At 45.7% G+C, this 17,462-nt stretch overlaps 1 protein-coding gene across 7 annotated transcripts in view; it reads left to right on the top strand.

The window, feature by feature from the left end:
• gak (cyclin G associated kinase) overlaps positions 1-17,462 on the top strand; it is a 113,017-nt gene that overhangs the window by 41,764 nt on the left and 53,791 nt on the right. For all 7 annotated transcript variants that reach the window (XM_078431562.1, XM_078431592.1, XM_078431583.1 and 4 more), the window contains 2 exons: positions 9,044-9,161; positions 16,357-16,406. In XM_078431562.1, coding sequence (XP_078287688.1) covers positions 9,044-9,161; positions 16,357-16,406 — 168 coding nt within the window. The remainder of the gene's footprint in view (positions 1-9,043; positions 9,162-16,356; positions 16,407-17,462) is intronic.

Here is a 17,462-nt window from a genome sequence, read left to right as displayed (position 1 = left end):
CTATAAAAAATAAAGTGGATGAGCTTGAGGCTCAGTTAGTCATGGGCAAGTATGATGTTTTAGGGATCACTGAGACATGGCTACAATACAGAGTAATACAGAGAATACAGAGCTTTATTTGTCATTCGGTACCGAGGTACCGAACGAAATTACATTGCAGTCACACACAAAAAAAAAAGAACACAAGACACATGACCCCAACACAAACATCCATCACAGTGACTCCAAACACCCCCTCACTGTGATGGAGGCAACAAAACTTCCACTCTCTTCCCCACGCCCACGGACAAACAGCTCGTCCCCGACCGACCCGCACAGTCCCCGCAAGGGGATGGAAGTCCCCGCGGCCGAGCCGCACCGGGCGCTGAAAAGTCCCGCGGCCGAGCCGGGCGATTGAAGGCCCCGCGGCCGAGCCATACCGGGTGCTGAAACGTCACGTGACCGAGCCGGGCGATGGAAGGCCCCGCGGCCGTACCATGCGCTGCTAAGTCCCGCGGCCGAGCCGCACCGGGCGATGTTAGGTCCCGCGGCCGAGCCACACCAGCGATGTAAAGTCCCGCGGCCGAGCCGTGCCGGGCAATGGAAGGCCCCGCGGCCGAGCCGCGCCTGGCGCTGAACTGTCCCGCGGCCGCACCGGGCAATGTTAGGTCCCGCGGCCGAGCCGCACCAGCGATGTAAAGTCCCGCGGCCTAGCCGCACCGGGCGATGTTAGGTCCGGCGGCCGAGCTGCACCAGCGGTGTAAAGTCCAGCAGCCGAGCCGCACCGGGCGATGGAAGGCCCCGCGGGCGATGGAAGGCCCGCGGCCGAGCCGCGCCCCGCGCCGTGAGGAAGAGACCTAAAAAGGAAAGGTTTCCCCCACCACCCCCCACCCCACCCCACCCCCCCGCACATACACAGCCAAAAAAACAAAAACAAAAACCATCCCAACACCGACACACAACAAAAAAAAGGAAAAAAGACGAACAGACTGCCAGCGAGCCACAGCCGTTAGGCGCCGCCACACGTGACCAAGAGGACCAGGGCTGGGAACTGAATATTCAGGGGTACACAACGTATAGAAAAGACAGACAGGTGGGCAGAGGGGGTGGGGTTGCTCTGCTGGTAAGGAATGATATTCATTCCCTTGCAAGGGGTGACATAGAATCAGGAGATGTTGAATCAGTATGGATAGAAATGAGGAATTGTAAGGGTAAAAAGACCCCAAGTTGAATCAGGAGATAAAATTGGCATGTCACAAATGTAATGCTACGGTGGTTATGGGAGATTTCAACATGCAGGTAGACTGGGAAAATCAGGTTGGAAATGGACCCCAGGAAAGAGAGTTTGTAGAGTGCCTTCGAGATGGATTCTTAGAACAGCTTGTACTGGAGCCTACCAGGGAGAAGGCAATTCTGGATTTAGTGTTTTGTAATGATCCTGATCTGATAAGGGGACTAGAGGTAAAAGAGCCATTAGGAGGCAGTGATCACAACATGATAAGTTTTACTCTGCAAATGGAAAGGCAGAAGGGAAAATCGGAAGTGTCAGTATTACAGTATAGCAAAGGGGATTACAGAAGTATGAGGCAGGAGTTGGCCAAAATTGACTGGAAGGAGGCCCCAGCAGGGAAGACGGTAGAACAGCAATGGCAGGTATTCCTGGGAATAATGCAGAGGTTGCAGGATCAATTTATCCCAAAGAGGTGGAAAGACTCTAAGGGGAGTAAGAGACACCTGTGGCTGACAAGGGAAGTCAAGGACAGCATAAAAATTAAGGAGAGGAAGTATAACATAGCAAAGAAGAGTGGGAAGACAGAGGATTGGGACTCTTTTAAAGAGCAACAAAAGTTAACTAAAAAGGCAATACGGGGAGAAAAGATGAGGTACGAGGGTAAACTAGCCAATAATATAAAGGAGGATAGCAAAAGTTTTTTTAGGTACGTGAAGAGGAAGAAAATAGTCAAGGCAAATGTGGGTCCCTTGAAGACAGAAGCAGGGGAATTTATTATGGGGAACAAAGAAATGGCAGACGAGTTAAACCGTTACTTTGGATCTGTCTTCACTGAGGAAGATACACACAATCTCCCAAATGTTCTAGGGGCCGGAGAACCTAGGGTGATGGAGGAACTGAAGGAAATCCACATTAGGCAGGAAATGGTTTTGGGTAGACTGATGGGACTAAAGGCTGATAAATCCCCAGGGCCTGATGGTCTGCATCCCAGGGTACTTAAGGAGGTGGCTCTAGAAATAGTGGAAGCATTGGAGATCATTTTTCAATGTTCTATAGATTCAGGATCAGTTCCTGTGGATTGGAGGATAGCAAATGTTATCCCACTTTTTAAGAAAGGAGGGAGAGAGAAAACGGGTAATTATAGACCAGTTAGTCTGACATCAGTGGTGGGGAAGATGCTGGAGTCAATTATAAAAGACGAAATTGCTGAGCATTTGGATAGCAGTAACGGGATCATTCCGAGTCAGCATGGATTTACGAAGGGGAAATCATGCTTGACAAATCTACTGGAATTTTTTGAGGATGTAACTAGGAAAATTGACAGGGGAGAGTCAGTGGATGTGGTGTACCTCGACTTTCAGAAAGCCTTCGACAAGGTCCCACATAGGAGATTAGTGGGCAAAATTAGAGCACATGGTATTGGGGGTAGGGTACTGACATGGATAGAAAATTGGTTGACAGACAGAAAGCAAAGAGTGGGGATAAATGGGTCCCTTTCGGAATGGCAGGCAGTGACCAGTGGGGTACCGCAAGGTTCGGTGCTGGGACCCCAGCTATTTACGATATACATTAATGACTTGGATGAAGGGATTAAAAGTACCATTAGCAAATTTGCAGATGATACTAAGCTGGGGGGTAGTGTGAATTGTGAGGAAGATGCAATAAGGCTGCAGGGTGACTTGGACAGGTTGTGTGAGTGGGCGGATACATGGCAGATGCAGTTTAATGTAGATAAGTGTGAGGTTATTCACTTTGGAAGTAAGAATAGAAAGGCAGATTATTATCTGAATGGTGTCAAGTTAGGAAGAGGGGATGTTCAACGAGATCTGGGTGTCCTAGTGCATCAGTCACTGAAAGGAAGCATGCAGGTACAGCAGGCAGTGAAGAAAGCCAATGGAATGTTGGCCTTCATAACAAGAGGAGTTGAGTATAGGAGCAAAGAGGTCCTTCTACAGTTGTACCGAGCCCTGGTGAGACCGCACCTGGAGTACTTTGTGCAGTTTTGGTCTCCAAATTTGAGGAAGGATATTCTTGCTATTGAGGGCGTGCAGCCGGAATGGCGGGACTGTCGTATGTTGAAAGGCTGGAGCAATTAGGCTTGTATACACTGGAATTTAGAAGGATGAGGGGGGATCTTATTGAAACATATAAGATAATTAGGGGATTGGACACATTAGAGGCAGGAAACATGTTCCCAATGTTGGGGGAGTCCTGAACAAGGGGCCACAGTTTAAGAATAAGGGGTAGGCCATTTAGAACGGAGATGAGGAAGAACTTTTTCAGTCAGAGAGCCAGTCAGCGGCCAGTTCGTTGGATGCTTTCAAGAGAGAGCTGGATAGAGCTCTTAAGGATAGCAGAGTGAGGGGGTATGGGGAGAAGGCAGGAACGGGGTACTGATTGAGAGTGATCAGCCATGATCGCATTGAATGGCGGTGCTGGCTCGAAGGGCTGAATGGCCTACTCCTGCACCAATTGTCTATTGTCTATTGTCACCTCCGCTCAGTGCGCCTAAACCAACCTGATTGTCTATTGACTCTATAACTAATCCGCACAATTTTTCTTGCGCACTTCGGTTTTGTCCGTTTCTGCTCGAGTGGGACGCGTTAGTAAGCTGCTGCAGGGAGGAAGCCCAACAAAAATGTGTGTTAATAATGGGCCCATTATGTTGAAATGTGTCCAGCTCTGCAAGAAGCTGGGCTGTCGAGTGTCAGCTGCCTGCAGCACCAGAGGAAATGAAGAGGTTGTATTCATACACCACTTTGCAAGTCATTAGGATGTCTCGAAGCTGCACTGTCAACAAAAATCATTTCTATCCTTCACACTTTCCACCACACCCTTTTCTACTGCGCCAGGATATTTAGAAATGTGTGCTGAGAGATTCTCACTGTGGTTTATCTGGTGATTACAAGATCAGAATTATCATTTTTAATGAATTGAGGTTGAATTGATCATCTCAACTAGTTCTCTTCACTGAAGATAGACACAAAGCGCTGGAGTAACTCAGCGGGTCAGGCAGCATCTCTGGAGAAAAAGGATGAGTGATGTTTCAGGTCAGAACCCCATCTTCAGACGTTCCAATCTTTCTTCCGATCCGAAACGTCACCCATGTCTCTCGAGATGCTGCCTGACCCGCTGAGTTACTCCAGCACTTTGTGTCGATCTTCAGTACGAACCAGCATCTGCAATTCCTTCCTAGACACAGTAGTGTTCTTTGATCTGTATTCTTCATCTGAGGTCCAATACATATAAAAGGCAGACCTGAAATTGCAGAGGGGTGTGTCTACTGCAGGGTCTTGATCCAAAACGTCCACCATCCCTCTTCCTCCATAGATGCTGCCTGACCTGCTGAGTTCCTCCAGGTGCTTATAAGCCAACGGGTACCTTTCCATACATCCCAAACTGCAAGGAGAGAGTCTAGTTTACATTATTGAGTCTCTTCCAACAGTTTTGCTGGATATTCAATAAAGTTCAAACTTGACCCACAATCACACATCACCCACATTTAATGACACCACTCCCTGTTAACCACTTGTTCTATATTTATTCCATATTTATGCCGCTTACGGAATAACTATCTCATTCTTTCAACATAGTGGAAATATTGCTCGCCCAATTTATATCTCAATATATACTTGATTTATCTAATGAAAAGCATCCACATAGCCGTACATACCTGTTCACAAATAATAATGACATCCATATTCTGATGGAAAGCACTGGACAGCTTAAAGAGTGACCTTGTTGTGTAAGTGTCACGAGATTTCAAACCTTATCTACATCAGAAGAAAATTATGTTTAATCGTCCATTCCACTTATTAAGCTGGTTAATTGAATATAGGCACAAAATGCTGGAGTAACTCATGACCTTTCTGTCATGGGCCTCCTCCAGTGCCATAGTGAGGCCCACCGGAAATTGGAGGAACAGCACCTCATATTTCGCTTGGGCAGCTTGCAGCCCAGTGGTATGAACATCGACTTCTCCAACTTTAGATAGTTCCTCTGTCCCTCTCTTCCCCTCCTCCTTCCCAGATCTCCCTCTACCTTCCTGTCTCCACCTATATCCTTCCTTTGTCCCGCCCCCCTGACATCAGTCTGAAGAAGGGTCTCGACCCGAAACGTCACCCATTCCTTCTCTCCTGAAATGCTGCCTGACCTGCTGAGTTTCAGGCCCCCCCCTGCAATTTCAGGTCTGCCTTTTATATGTATTGGACCTCAGATGAAGAATACAGATCAAAGAACACTACTGTGTCTAGGAAGGAATTGCAGATGCTGGTTCGTACTGAAGATCGACACACAGTGCTGGAGTAACTCTGCGGGTCAGGCAGCAGCTCGAGAGACATGGGTGACGTTTCGGATCGGAAGATTGGAACGTCTGAAGATGGGGTTCTGACCTGAAACATCACTCATTCTTTTTTCTCCAGAGATGCTATGAGGTTGCAGGGTGACTTGGACAAGTTGTGTGAGTGGGCAGATGCATGGCAGATGCAGTTTAATGTGGATAAGTGTGAGGTTATCCACTTTGGTGGTAAGAATATGAAGGCAGAGTATTATCTGAATGGTGTCAAGTTAGGAACAGGGGATGTACAACGAGATCTGGGTGTCCTAATGCATCAGTCACTGAAAGGAAGCATGCAGATACAGCAGGCAGTGAAGAAAGCCAATGGAATGTTGGCCTTCATAACAAGAGGAGTTGAGTATAGGAGCAAAGAGGTCCTTCTGCAGTTATACAGGGCCCTAGTGAGACCGCACCTGGAGTACTGTGTGCAGTTTTGGTCTCCAAATTTGAGGAAGGATATTCTTGCTATTGAGGGCGTACAGCGTAGGTTTACTAGGTTAATTCCCGGAATGGCGGGACTATCATATGTTGAAAGACTGGAGCGACTAGGCTTGTATACACTGGAATTTAGAAGGATGAGAGGAGATCTTATCGAAACGTATAAGATTTTTAAGGGGTTGGACACGTTAGAGGCAGGAAACATGTTCCCAATGTTGGGGGAGTCCAGAACAAGGGGCCACAGTTTAAGAATAAGGGGTAGGCCATTTAGAACTGAGATGAGGAAAAACCTTTTCAGTCAGAGAGTTGTGAATCTGTGGAATTCTCTGTCTCAGAAGGAAGTGGAGGCCAATTCTCTGAATGCATTCAAGAGAGAGCTGTATATAGCTCTTATGGATAGCGGAGTCAGGGGGTATGGGGAGAAGGCTGGAACGGGGTACTAATTGAGAATGATCAGCCATGATCACATTGAATGGCGGTGCTGGCTCGAAGGGCCGAATGGTCTCCTCCTGCACCTATTGTCTATTGTTACTCCAGCATTTTGGGAGTAACTCAGCAGGTCACTCGCATGGCGACCGGGATACGTTGTGCAGGACGCACAACAGGCAGGACCTATGGGTCGGTAACAATTGTGTGTCGGAGAGGGAGCTTGCCGAGCTCGTCGTTGAAAAGATTATCGTCGCTTGTGAGAATCTGCCGAGTGGAGTCTTGGATCAGGGGCAAGCTGGTGTAAAGCTTTACCGAAGGAGACCAAACCTAGGTCGATACAGGTGTCGATGCCAAGCAGAGGGCCGACCTTCCCCCTGACGATAAAGAAATTCAATTTGTAGGAAGGTGCAGCTAGGCGGCACTGTAACTCCACGCTTCCGATGGGGCGCACCTCGCCACCCCCAGAGGGAAGCAGCGTGGCAGAGGTAGCTTTGATAGTCTCTGCATTCCGCAGACCCTGAAAATCAGACAATGATAAAACATTGCAGCGAGCACCCGTATGGATTTTGGTACCAACAGCCCAATTGTTGACGTGAAGATTGACCATGGGACCGCGGTGTTCATTCGACAGCTCCAGTAAGGAATGTATGTTTAGGCCAATTCCGTCTACCGCAGGCAAATATTCCTCGGTGTTAATAGGAGAGTAATCAGAGGCTTCGTGGAAAGACTCGGATTGAAGCAGGTGGACAGCTTGGTTGGTCTCAGACCTGCGCACACGGGAACGGCAGCATCTGAAGACATGATTTTTACGCTTACAACCATGGGAAATTTCCCCAAAAGCCGGGCGCTCTTCGCGGATGGCCGTGTGCGAGCCTCCACGGTTAGCGCATCTGTTAATAAATGGAGCACCAAACCTACCAGGCACATTCGTTGGCTGGCATTGCATCCTGAAATACGTGCCCGCAGCATCCACATCATAAGTGGTGTGTGGTGCCAAGCTCAAAGCCTTAAAGTGTGTATCCGTTGCCTCGTGGATACGACGATGCTACTCGGCCCTGTGCAGAGTGAGCTCCGAATCACACAGAAGTCCCAATCTCACCTTGTCATTGAGAATGCCATGTACGAGCCTGTCTCTGATGAGCTCGTCACAAAGATCACCAAACCTGCACTTGCTGGCAATGTGTTTCAGCGAGTTTATGTAAGCCTCCACAGGCTCTCCTTGGTTTTGGCTGCGCACAGAAAACTTGTGGCGCTCCATAAGGAGATTGGTTTGCGGGTCACAAAGTTGTCTGCGCTTGTTTTTTAAACATACCGGATCATGGATGGACTCCGCTGGGGTGACAGCTTCGCACGTCGAATGGCTCCAAGCCAGCCAAGTTCAGGAAAATAGACGCCTGGATCCCTGGGGCTTTATCATGATGCGCTGCATCCGTGTACACAGCATATTCTTCCTCGAAGTTACACCAATGCTCTCCGATGTCCACATCAAACACTAGCGGCTCGGGCTTGCGAAAGGAGTCAGCCATGGTAGAACAGATCAAAGTGTAAAAACTCTAAACTGAAACGCGATGGAGGTGTAATTCTACACTTCTGACACCATGTTCTTGCCCCATTCAATCACCGTGAGTCAAGCTGAAGCATAAATCCTTCATTGCGTGAATGCTCAGAGGATACAATACATCGTGGGCTGTCGTCTCCGCGCCTAGTTCCCTTTGACCCCCCCTGGTAGCTGAATCCCACCCTACCAACAGCTGGTTGGCATATAGAAAAACCCGGTCTGGATCAGGAACTGGATATACATCATAGAAGACAGACACGATCAAGTCAGTTAATATGACTGATCCACAGCATCTCGGGAGAAAAGGAACAGGTGACGTTTCGGGTCAAGACCCTTCAGACTTGACTCTGCCTGAAGACGGGTCTCGACCCAAAACGTCACCTATTCCATTTCTCCAGAGATGCTGCCTGATCCGCGAAGTTACTCCAGCATTTTGTGTCTATCTTCGGTGTAAAACAGCACCTGCAGTTCCTTCCTAGACATGGTTAATTGAATATACTGCCTTAATAAAACATAGGGAAAAATAATCACAGACCTTTTATGTGAATAAAATAGAAGTCAAAGTTTGGGGAATTTGTGACGAGGGGGAATTAAGTTTAGTTCAGTTTAGAGATACGGAAACAGACCCTTCGGCCCACTAAGTCTGCGCTGACCAGCGATCTCCGCACATTAACACTATCCTACACACACTAGGGACAATTTACAATTTTGCATTAACCTACAAACCTATACGTCTTTGGAGTGTGGGAAGAAACTGGAGCACCCGGAGAAAACCCACGCAGGTCATGGGGAGAACATACAAACTTTGTACAGACAAACACCCGTAGTCAGGATCGAACCCGAGTCTCTGGCGCTGTAAGGATCCAATACGATACAACTTTATTTATCCCTGAGGGAAGTTGGCCTGCCACCAATCAAAAGATGCAGTTACAAGGCATTAAAAGTATCATGTGCATTTATAATGATAATAACATGTAAGTGAAAGCAGCCACTCTACCACTGCGCCACCATGCTGCACTAAGCCTGATTAAGTATGAATACTTATGGATTTCTTGTTAACCGTGTTCCTCAGGTGTTGAAAATGATGTGTCACACCAGGGAGGGTTGTTTGATATCCTCAAAGGAGGCACGGAGAGGTTCCTGACGAACATCAAGGATACATCCTCAAAGATGATCCAGTCAGTTGCCAAGTAAGTGAAGATGAACACTGAGCAAAACGGGCGCTGGTGTTTAGAGTGTTTCCTAGCATTTATTTCAAGGACTGGAACATAAAAACAGGGATGTCATGCTGAGGCTCTATAAGGCACTGGCCAGATCGCGTTTGGAGTATTGTGAGCTCCAGTTTTGGGCTCCATATCTGAGGACGGGTGTGCTGGCATTGGAAAGGGTCCAGAGGAGGTTTACAACAATGATGCCAGGAATGATGAGCGTTTGACCGCAATGGGCCTATACTCACTGGAGTTCAAAAGGATGAGGCTGGGACCTCATTGAAACTTACCGAATAGTGAAAGACCTGGATGGAATGGATGTGGAGAGGATGTTTCCACTGGTGGGAGAGTCTAGGACCACAGGCCACAGCCTCAGAATAAAAGGGCGTGCCTTTAGGAAGGAGATGACGAGGAATTTCTTTTTTATCAGAGGGTGGTAAATGTGTGGAATTCATTGCCACAGACAGCTGTAGAAGCCAAGTCTGGATATTTTTAAGATGCAAATTGACTGGTTCTTGATTCGTACGGGTGTCAGGGGTTGTGTGGAGAAGGCTGGAGAATGGAGTTAGGAGGGAGAGATAGATCAGCCATGATTCAATGGCGGTGTAGCCTTGATGGGCCAAATGGCCTAATTCTGCTCATATAACTTATGAACTTCCATTGAGGCAACATATATTATATCAAGTCTACCATGGCAGAGCCATGCATGAGACTGTGCGATCTACAGCTGTGCCACGCATTAGGAGATGGCTTCACAAGATGCGACATAGATGGAGGAGTTCTTTCACCAAGCCGCATGCTGGGGCCTGTGTTTCGCAGGGGTACCGTGCACTAGGATCTTTGTACGTTGTGTATTTAATCGATCCAATACATCCACAGAAGTGATAAAGTTTAATGCCATGATAAAGTACATGGTGTTTATGGTCTGGCACTGGAATTTAGGATGGGAGAGGAACTAATGGAAACATATGAAATTCTTGAGGGATTGGACAGGCTAGATGCAGGAAAAATGTTTCCCATGTTGGGGGGGTGGGGGGAGCCCAGAACCAGGGGTCACAGTTTAAGAAAAAGGGGTTTAGGACTGAGATGAGGAAAAAGGTTTTCACCCGGAGAGTTGTGAATCTGTGGAATTCTCTGCCACAGAAGGCAGTGGAGGCCAATTCACTGGATGTTTTCAAGAGAGAGTTAGATTTAGCTCTTCGGGCCAACGGAATCAAGGGATATGGGGAAAAAGGAGGAACGGTGTACTGATTTTGGATGATCAGCCTTGATCATATTGAATGGCGGTGCTGGCTCGAAGGGCCAAATGGCCTACTCCTGCACCTATTTTCTATGTTTCTAAAGGGATGATAGCACGTTCTCCCAGTGCAGGGCCGCAGGGACAACAGCTCCATCCAAAGCCGCAAGAAACTGCAGAGAATTGTGGACGCAGCCCATCACATAAACCAACCTCCCATCCATTGACTTCATCTACACCTCAACACTGCCTCGGCAAGGCCAGCAGCCTAATCAAGGACGAGTCTCACCCCAGACACTCCCTCCTCCCCTCTCCCATCAGGCTAAAGGTATAGAAGTGTGAAAACGCACACCTCCAGATTCAGGGCAGTTTCTTCCCAGCTGTTACCAGGCAACTGAGTTCTCTCTGACAAGAGTTCTCTTGCTGCACCTCCTGTGATTGCTCCTACTCTCCCGCTCTACGACCACGTTTTAACCCAAAGTCGTTACCACAAACCATTGTGGGTTCCACGTTTCTTCGATCATTGTTACTTTTCTGCGCATCCTTCATTAATTTGCTCCATATCTCTCTATATCACCATCTATATCCCTCGTTTCCCTTTCCCCAGACTCTGCCCGAAGAAGGGTCTTGACCTGAAACGCCACCTATTCCTTTTCTCCAGAGATGCCGCCTGTCCCGCTGAGTTACCCCAGCTTTTTATGTCATCCTGCCAACAACTCTGACTATCTTTGATCGTACTTTACTAGACTTTATAGCACGAATGTTATTCACGTTATTCCCCTTATCATGTATCTGTACACTGTAGATGGCTCCATTGTAATCATGTATTGTCTTTCCGCTGACAGGTTAACACGCAACAAAGGTTTTTCACTGTACCTCAGTACACGTGACAATAAACTAAACTCAAACAAGAGCTGTCATATTTTGCCTACAATTTTTTGGGTTATATGGTTATTTGTCAGGGTTTATGGGGAGAAGGCAGGGAGAATGGGGTTAGGAGGGAACGATAGATCAGTCATGATTGAATGGCAGATTAGGCTTGATGGGCCGAATTCTCCTATTAGTTACGATCTTATGATTTCTATGTAATCTATGTTCAGTGGTTCTACGCTCTTCCACCATTTTTTGAACATTGTAGAGACCACAGATTTTGGAGACCCCCCCCCCCAAAAAAATGGAGAAAGAACGACAGAAATATTCAAGTTACTTTTACCAGATAAACATTTAACCCATTAGTTTAAAATTTAGCCCACAAAGAAAACAATAATGCCAAGTTACGTTGCATTCTCTTGCCCCTTTTTTTTGAACTGCAAGCAGAGATAGATATTAGTAGAAATTACTCGAAAATGTGTGTGGTCGCAGAAGAAAAGCGAGAGATGGCAATAGATTGTAGTTTCTCCCACCCCCTCTTTTTCTTTCTGAATATTCTCTGTGCTCTCATCCATTGGTATTAGCAAGGAGCACGGACCTAACAGCGAAGGCCATTGTGTTAGTTGTTTGTCAGTCAGCTGGGATAAATGTCAACCTTGCGCAACAGCAAAGTTTCCATTTGTTTTCTTAGTTCATCGATGACCCATTTAATGAAGCTGCCTTTCGCTAGAATTTTGAATTTTCAATCAACAATGCAGGAAATAGTTTTGTTCACAATAAATGCCAATTTCTCCGGGCTGCCAATTATTATGTCATTTGCATTTTCTTTTTTATTTTGCATGTCTTTGTGTGGGATTTCACAGGAAATGTTTTATTAATGAGTTGCGTGCACTTATCAGTTTTATTTTCCATATGTTGTGAATGTTGCTGTTTGTCACTGAGTATTTTGAGTATTCATTGCTCAATTTCTTTCTTTTTCAACATCTCTCTGCTTCCCATAGCAATCCCAGGTAAATAAATTTGGTTCTTCTGTGTGCTGTTAAGGCTTATAACGATCTAGGTTTTGCTCACCTTTTGTCAGTCTGCTGTGAAATTCAGATTAGATCGTTTTGCATGTTGCTTTCTTGAAGGTTGCAACCTTAAATGCTTTAAGTTAAATCCAGATTCATGGACAGTTTCTTCCCAGCTGTTATCAGGCAACTGAATCATCCTACCACAACCAGAGAGCAGTGCTGAACTACTATCTACCTCATTGGTGACCCTCGGACTATCCGTGATCAGACTTTGCTGGTTTTACTTTGCACTAAACGTTATTCCCTTATCATGTATCTGTACACTGTAAATGGCTTGATTGCAATCATGTATTTGTCTATCTGCTGACTGGATAGCACTCAACAAAAGCTTCTCACTGTACCTCGGTACACATGACAATAAACTAAGCTAACTGTAATTCCGTTTTACAGCAGGATGATTGCTATTGAAATGGGAGCTGGGAGAAATTTGCTTCGGCATCTTGGTCGGCATGGTCAAGTTGGGCCGAAGGGCCTGTTTCCGTGCTCTCTAGTACTAGATGCCACTTCTCCTGTGGAGGTGCACAAGCACCTGGTGTTATGTCAGTGATTCAGTTCATTTCAATGGGGATTGGCAGTATGCACACTTGGGAAGATCATCTTTCTTTTAAATTATTTAAATGCTCATGACTTCCAAGTGTTTTAGTTTAGTTTAGACAGCGCAGAAACAGGCCCTTCGGCCTAACGAGTCCCAGCCCAACAGCCATCCCTACACACTTACGCTACCCTGCACACACTGGGGACAATGTACAATTTTACCCAAGCCAATTAGCCGACAAACCTGTACGTCTTTGGAGCTTGGGAGGAATCCGGAGCACCCGGAGAAACACCACGCAAGTCAAGGGGAGAAAGTACAAACTCCGTGCACACAGCACCCTTGGACAGGACCGAACCCAGGTCTCTGGCGCTGTAAGGCAGCAGCTGTGCCACCATGCCGCCCTTTTAATGCGTTGTGCATATTGTTTTTCTTTTAAATTATTTATATCAGTTCTAATACTTAAATATCTTCCCGTCTGAGCTATTTAAAAACTATTACATTTGCTTCTAGTATTGAGTGGGGATCAAGTCCTGCTCTATCATTGTCTCCCCGTGGTTAGGATAAGGCCTCATGCTGCAAGAGGCCCAGTTGTTGCTGCAGCCAGGATACATAGTGCCATTGCTTTTGGCCAAACACACCTGGATCCAGTGTAGGGGCAGTGACTTTAACCAGTGGGCCACATCCAGTGCCTTCTTGCTCATTGTTTTACCTCGTCGTTCGGTTAGTCTGCGAGGCTGACTTCCCAGATGTTGAGACTGGGGAAGTGAGTAACTCTTATCTGTGGATGTTGGTCACATGTTGATTTACATTTGAAAACGCACACCTCCAGATTCAGGGACAGTTTCTTCCCAGCTGTTATCAGGCAACTGAACCATCCTACCACAACCAGAGAGGTACTGAACTGCTATCTACCTCTTTGGTGAGCCTCGGACTTTCCTTGGTTGGACTTTGCCGGCTTTACCTTGCTCAAAACGTTATTCCCTTATCATGTATCTATACACTGTAAATGGCTCGATTGTAATCATTAATTTGTCTTTCCACTGACTGGGTAGCACGCAACAAAAGCTTTTCACTGTACCTCAATACATGTGGCAATAAACTGAACTGAGCTAAAGTAAAATCACACGTTTTAGTATTTACAGATATAGCCCTCAGTGACATGATCCAGTCCCTTCCTCAGTACCAACACCAAGTCCTCAATTCACTTTTGTGAGATGGTGTGTCGTAATAACTTGCATAAAGTCATTTAACTTTTTTAGGTATATTGATTTCCTGTAAGATTTTACTTTTTAAGTCCAAGGTGCTTAAAAATATAAAATTGCTTTTGTGCAATTTAGTTTTTGATCTAATGACTAAAATAACCAATTGTATTGATATATAGGTTTGTAGAAGATAGCCACAAAAATGCCTGAGTAACTCTGCGGGACAGGCAGCATCCGTGGATAGAAAAAATTGGTGACTTTTCGGGTCGAGACCCTTATTCAGACTGAATCAGGGGAGAGGGAGATACTGAGATAAGGAAATGTAAGGTGTGAAAGGTCAAAGGGGATGTAGATCAAGGGAAATGTAGAGAAGATAACAACAAAGCAAACAGAGATAAAATGTAAATGAAGGCAGTCAGACTAGTCAGAGAACTGGGAAGGGGGGAGGGATGGAGAGAGAGGGAAGGCAAAGATTACGAAGTTAGGGAGGTCAATATTCATACTGCTGGGGTGTAAGCTGCCCAAGCGAAATATGAGGTGTTGTACTGGGCCTTACTCTGGCAATGGAGGAGACCATAACATTTTATTTGACTTGGGTTAGTTGTGCTCTGGGTTAGTTGTACAGGTTGTTATGGGAAATGTTTGCAAAAGGATAGAGTTTATTTGGTAACAAGTTTGAAAATGTATTTTTTCAAAGTTGAAATAAAATGGAAAGTATTGGGAAGTATTGGGAATTCTCAACAAATCAGGTGCTGTGGAGAGCAGAATAGTTTATTGTATTGCCTTGCTGTTCATTAGGCCTGGAATTGGATTTTTGACCAGATTGGGAAAATTCCTTGTTGGAGAAATACCGAACTCCTGTGTCAATCTCCTTCACAGTTTACATGGAGGAAATATTTTATGATGAATACATTCTTCTTAATTACTTTAGCTCTTAATATGAATGATATTTATCACTTCCAGTTGTTTAGCTTAGTTTAGAGATACAGTGCGGAAACAGGCCCTTTGGCCCACCGAGTCTGCGCCGACCAGCAATCGTGGCACACTAAAGCAATCCTACACGCACTACGGACAATTTACATTTGTCCCGAGCCAATGAACCTACAAAACTCTGTGTCTTTGGAGTGTGGGAGGAAACCGGAGCACCCAGAGAAAACCTACGCTGGTAGGTAAAGACGTGCAGATTTGTAGGTCAATTGGCTTCTGTAAATTGTCCCTAATGTGTAGGATAGAACTAGTGTATGGGTGATCACAGGTTGATGCGGACATGGTGGGTCGCACGGTGCCTCTTTCCATTCTGTGACTCTAAACTTAAAACATAAGATGGGGGTATGTTGATGGAAAAAAATAGTTGACTAATGTGGCTTCATTTTTAATTGTTACCTACTGGCACCCTTCTGTCAAAGAAAAACCTTGCCTATAACTATGATCACCAAGTTCTTGTCACGAAGGGAATTTACAATGGGCAATTATTCTAGTAACCTGCACATGTCTGAGATGTGTCTGAACATGCACACTCCACGCGGATAGCACTGGAGGTCAGAATTAAACCTGGATCTCTGGAGTTGTGAAGCAGCATCTGTTCCACTTGTGCGTTGCTTGAAACTCTGATGGAAATAACTTTAGTGGTAATTTTGATAACAGAAATACAGGGGAGTAGGACTACTGGACTGCTCCATTAAGAGGTAGCACAAGCATGACAAGGTGAATGGTACGTGACAATGACGACAGCTGACCTTTGGGTATTCATTTCCCAGACATTAACATTAATGTTGTAGGAAGGAACTGCAGATGCTGGTTTAAACCGAAGATAGACACAAAATGCTGGAGTAACTCAGCGGGACAGGCAGCATCTCTGGGGAGAAGGAATGGGGGACGTTTCCGGTCAAGACTCGGTCAAGGTGCAGGCTCGAAGGGCCGAATGGCCTACTCCTGCACCTATTTTCTATGTTTCTCTGACCCTTCTTCAGACTGAGTGAAGTCTGAAGAAGGGTCTCGACCCGAAACGTCAGCTTTTATTTAACATTAATGTCTGGCTCATTGTATTTCCGTTCTGTTTCTCAGTACAAACTTGCCTTTCTGAGAAAGCAATGATTACGTCAGGTTTTTACCTTGATTTTTATCTTCCACCTATTGTAATCTAGACCAGTGCATGAATGCTCCGTTCACCACTTTGCCCTTCCTGTTTACTAGTTAAGTTAAATATTTCTTTATTTTGCAATTCTATTCTAACACGGTGCTTTTGTGCTTTTTTGATCAGTTATGCGAAAGGAGATTTGGACATTTCGTACGTAACCACTAGAATAGCTGGTGAGTCAGCGATCCTTTCTGTTTCAGCAGCTAATTGTTTCATTAACTGCTTCCGACAATAGATTTTCATTTAACCACAAAGCTAATCTTTAACTATGAGTTACTTGTTCATGACATAGACTTAATGTATGTCTGTGTATTCCAATAAACATTTGTTGATGTTTTCAAGGTTATATATTCAGGAAACAACAAAGAGAGTCATACAGCACTGTATTCACTGGAATTTAGATGGATGAGAGGGGATCTTATAGAAACATATCAAATTATTAAGGGATTGGACAGGCTAGATGCAGGAAAAATGTTCCCCATGTTGGGGGAGTCCAGAACCAGGGGCCACAGTTTAAGAAGAAGGGGTAGGCCAATTAGAACTGAGATGAGGAAAAACTTTATCACCCAGAGAGTTGTGAATTTGTGGAATTCTCTGCCTCAGAAGGCAGTAGAGGTCGATTCACTGGATGCATTCAAAAGAGAGTTAGGTGGAGCTCTTAGGGCTAGCGGAATCAAGGGATATGGGGAGAAGGCCGGAACGGGGTACTGATTGTTGATGATCAGCCATGATCACATTGAATGGCGGTGCTGGCTCGAAGGGCCGAAGGCCTACTCCTGCGCCTATTATCTATGTATCTATGTAAGCACGGAAACAGCCCTTTAGGCCCAACCTGCTCATGCCGACCGAGATGCCCCATGTACACTAGTCCCACATGCCTGCATTTGGCCCATATCCTTCAAAAATCTTTCCTATCCATGTACTTGTTGGAACGTCAAGCTCTCTCAAAATTTGATGTTCTGGATATTATGTGGTGAATACTGCCCAGTCCATCAAGGGTACTGAGCTCTCCACCATCAAAGGGATCTATAAAGGCACTGTCTCAAAAGGACAGCCAGCATCATCAAGGACCAATACAACCCAGACAATGCTCTCACTTCATTCCTGCCATCAGGAAGAAGGTACAGGAGTCTGAAAACAAAGATCCAGGAGTAGCTTCGTCCCAATAACCATTGAACACTGAGGACTTCAACTAAACTCTGAACTATGAGCTGCCTAGGTTCCACGAG

Source organism: Rhinoraja longicauda, chromosome 3 (assembly GCF_053455715.1).
Source record: "Rhinoraja longicauda isolate Sanriku21f chromosome 3, sRhiLon1.1, whole genome shotgun sequence".
In the NCBI taxonomy this organism is placed as follows: domain Eukaryota; kingdom Metazoa; phylum Chordata; class Chondrichthyes; order Rajiformes; family Arhynchobatidae; genus Rhinoraja; species Rhinoraja longicauda.
Note: the sequence above shows the minus strand (reverse complement) of the source record. Positions and strands in the feature narration are given on the sequence as shown.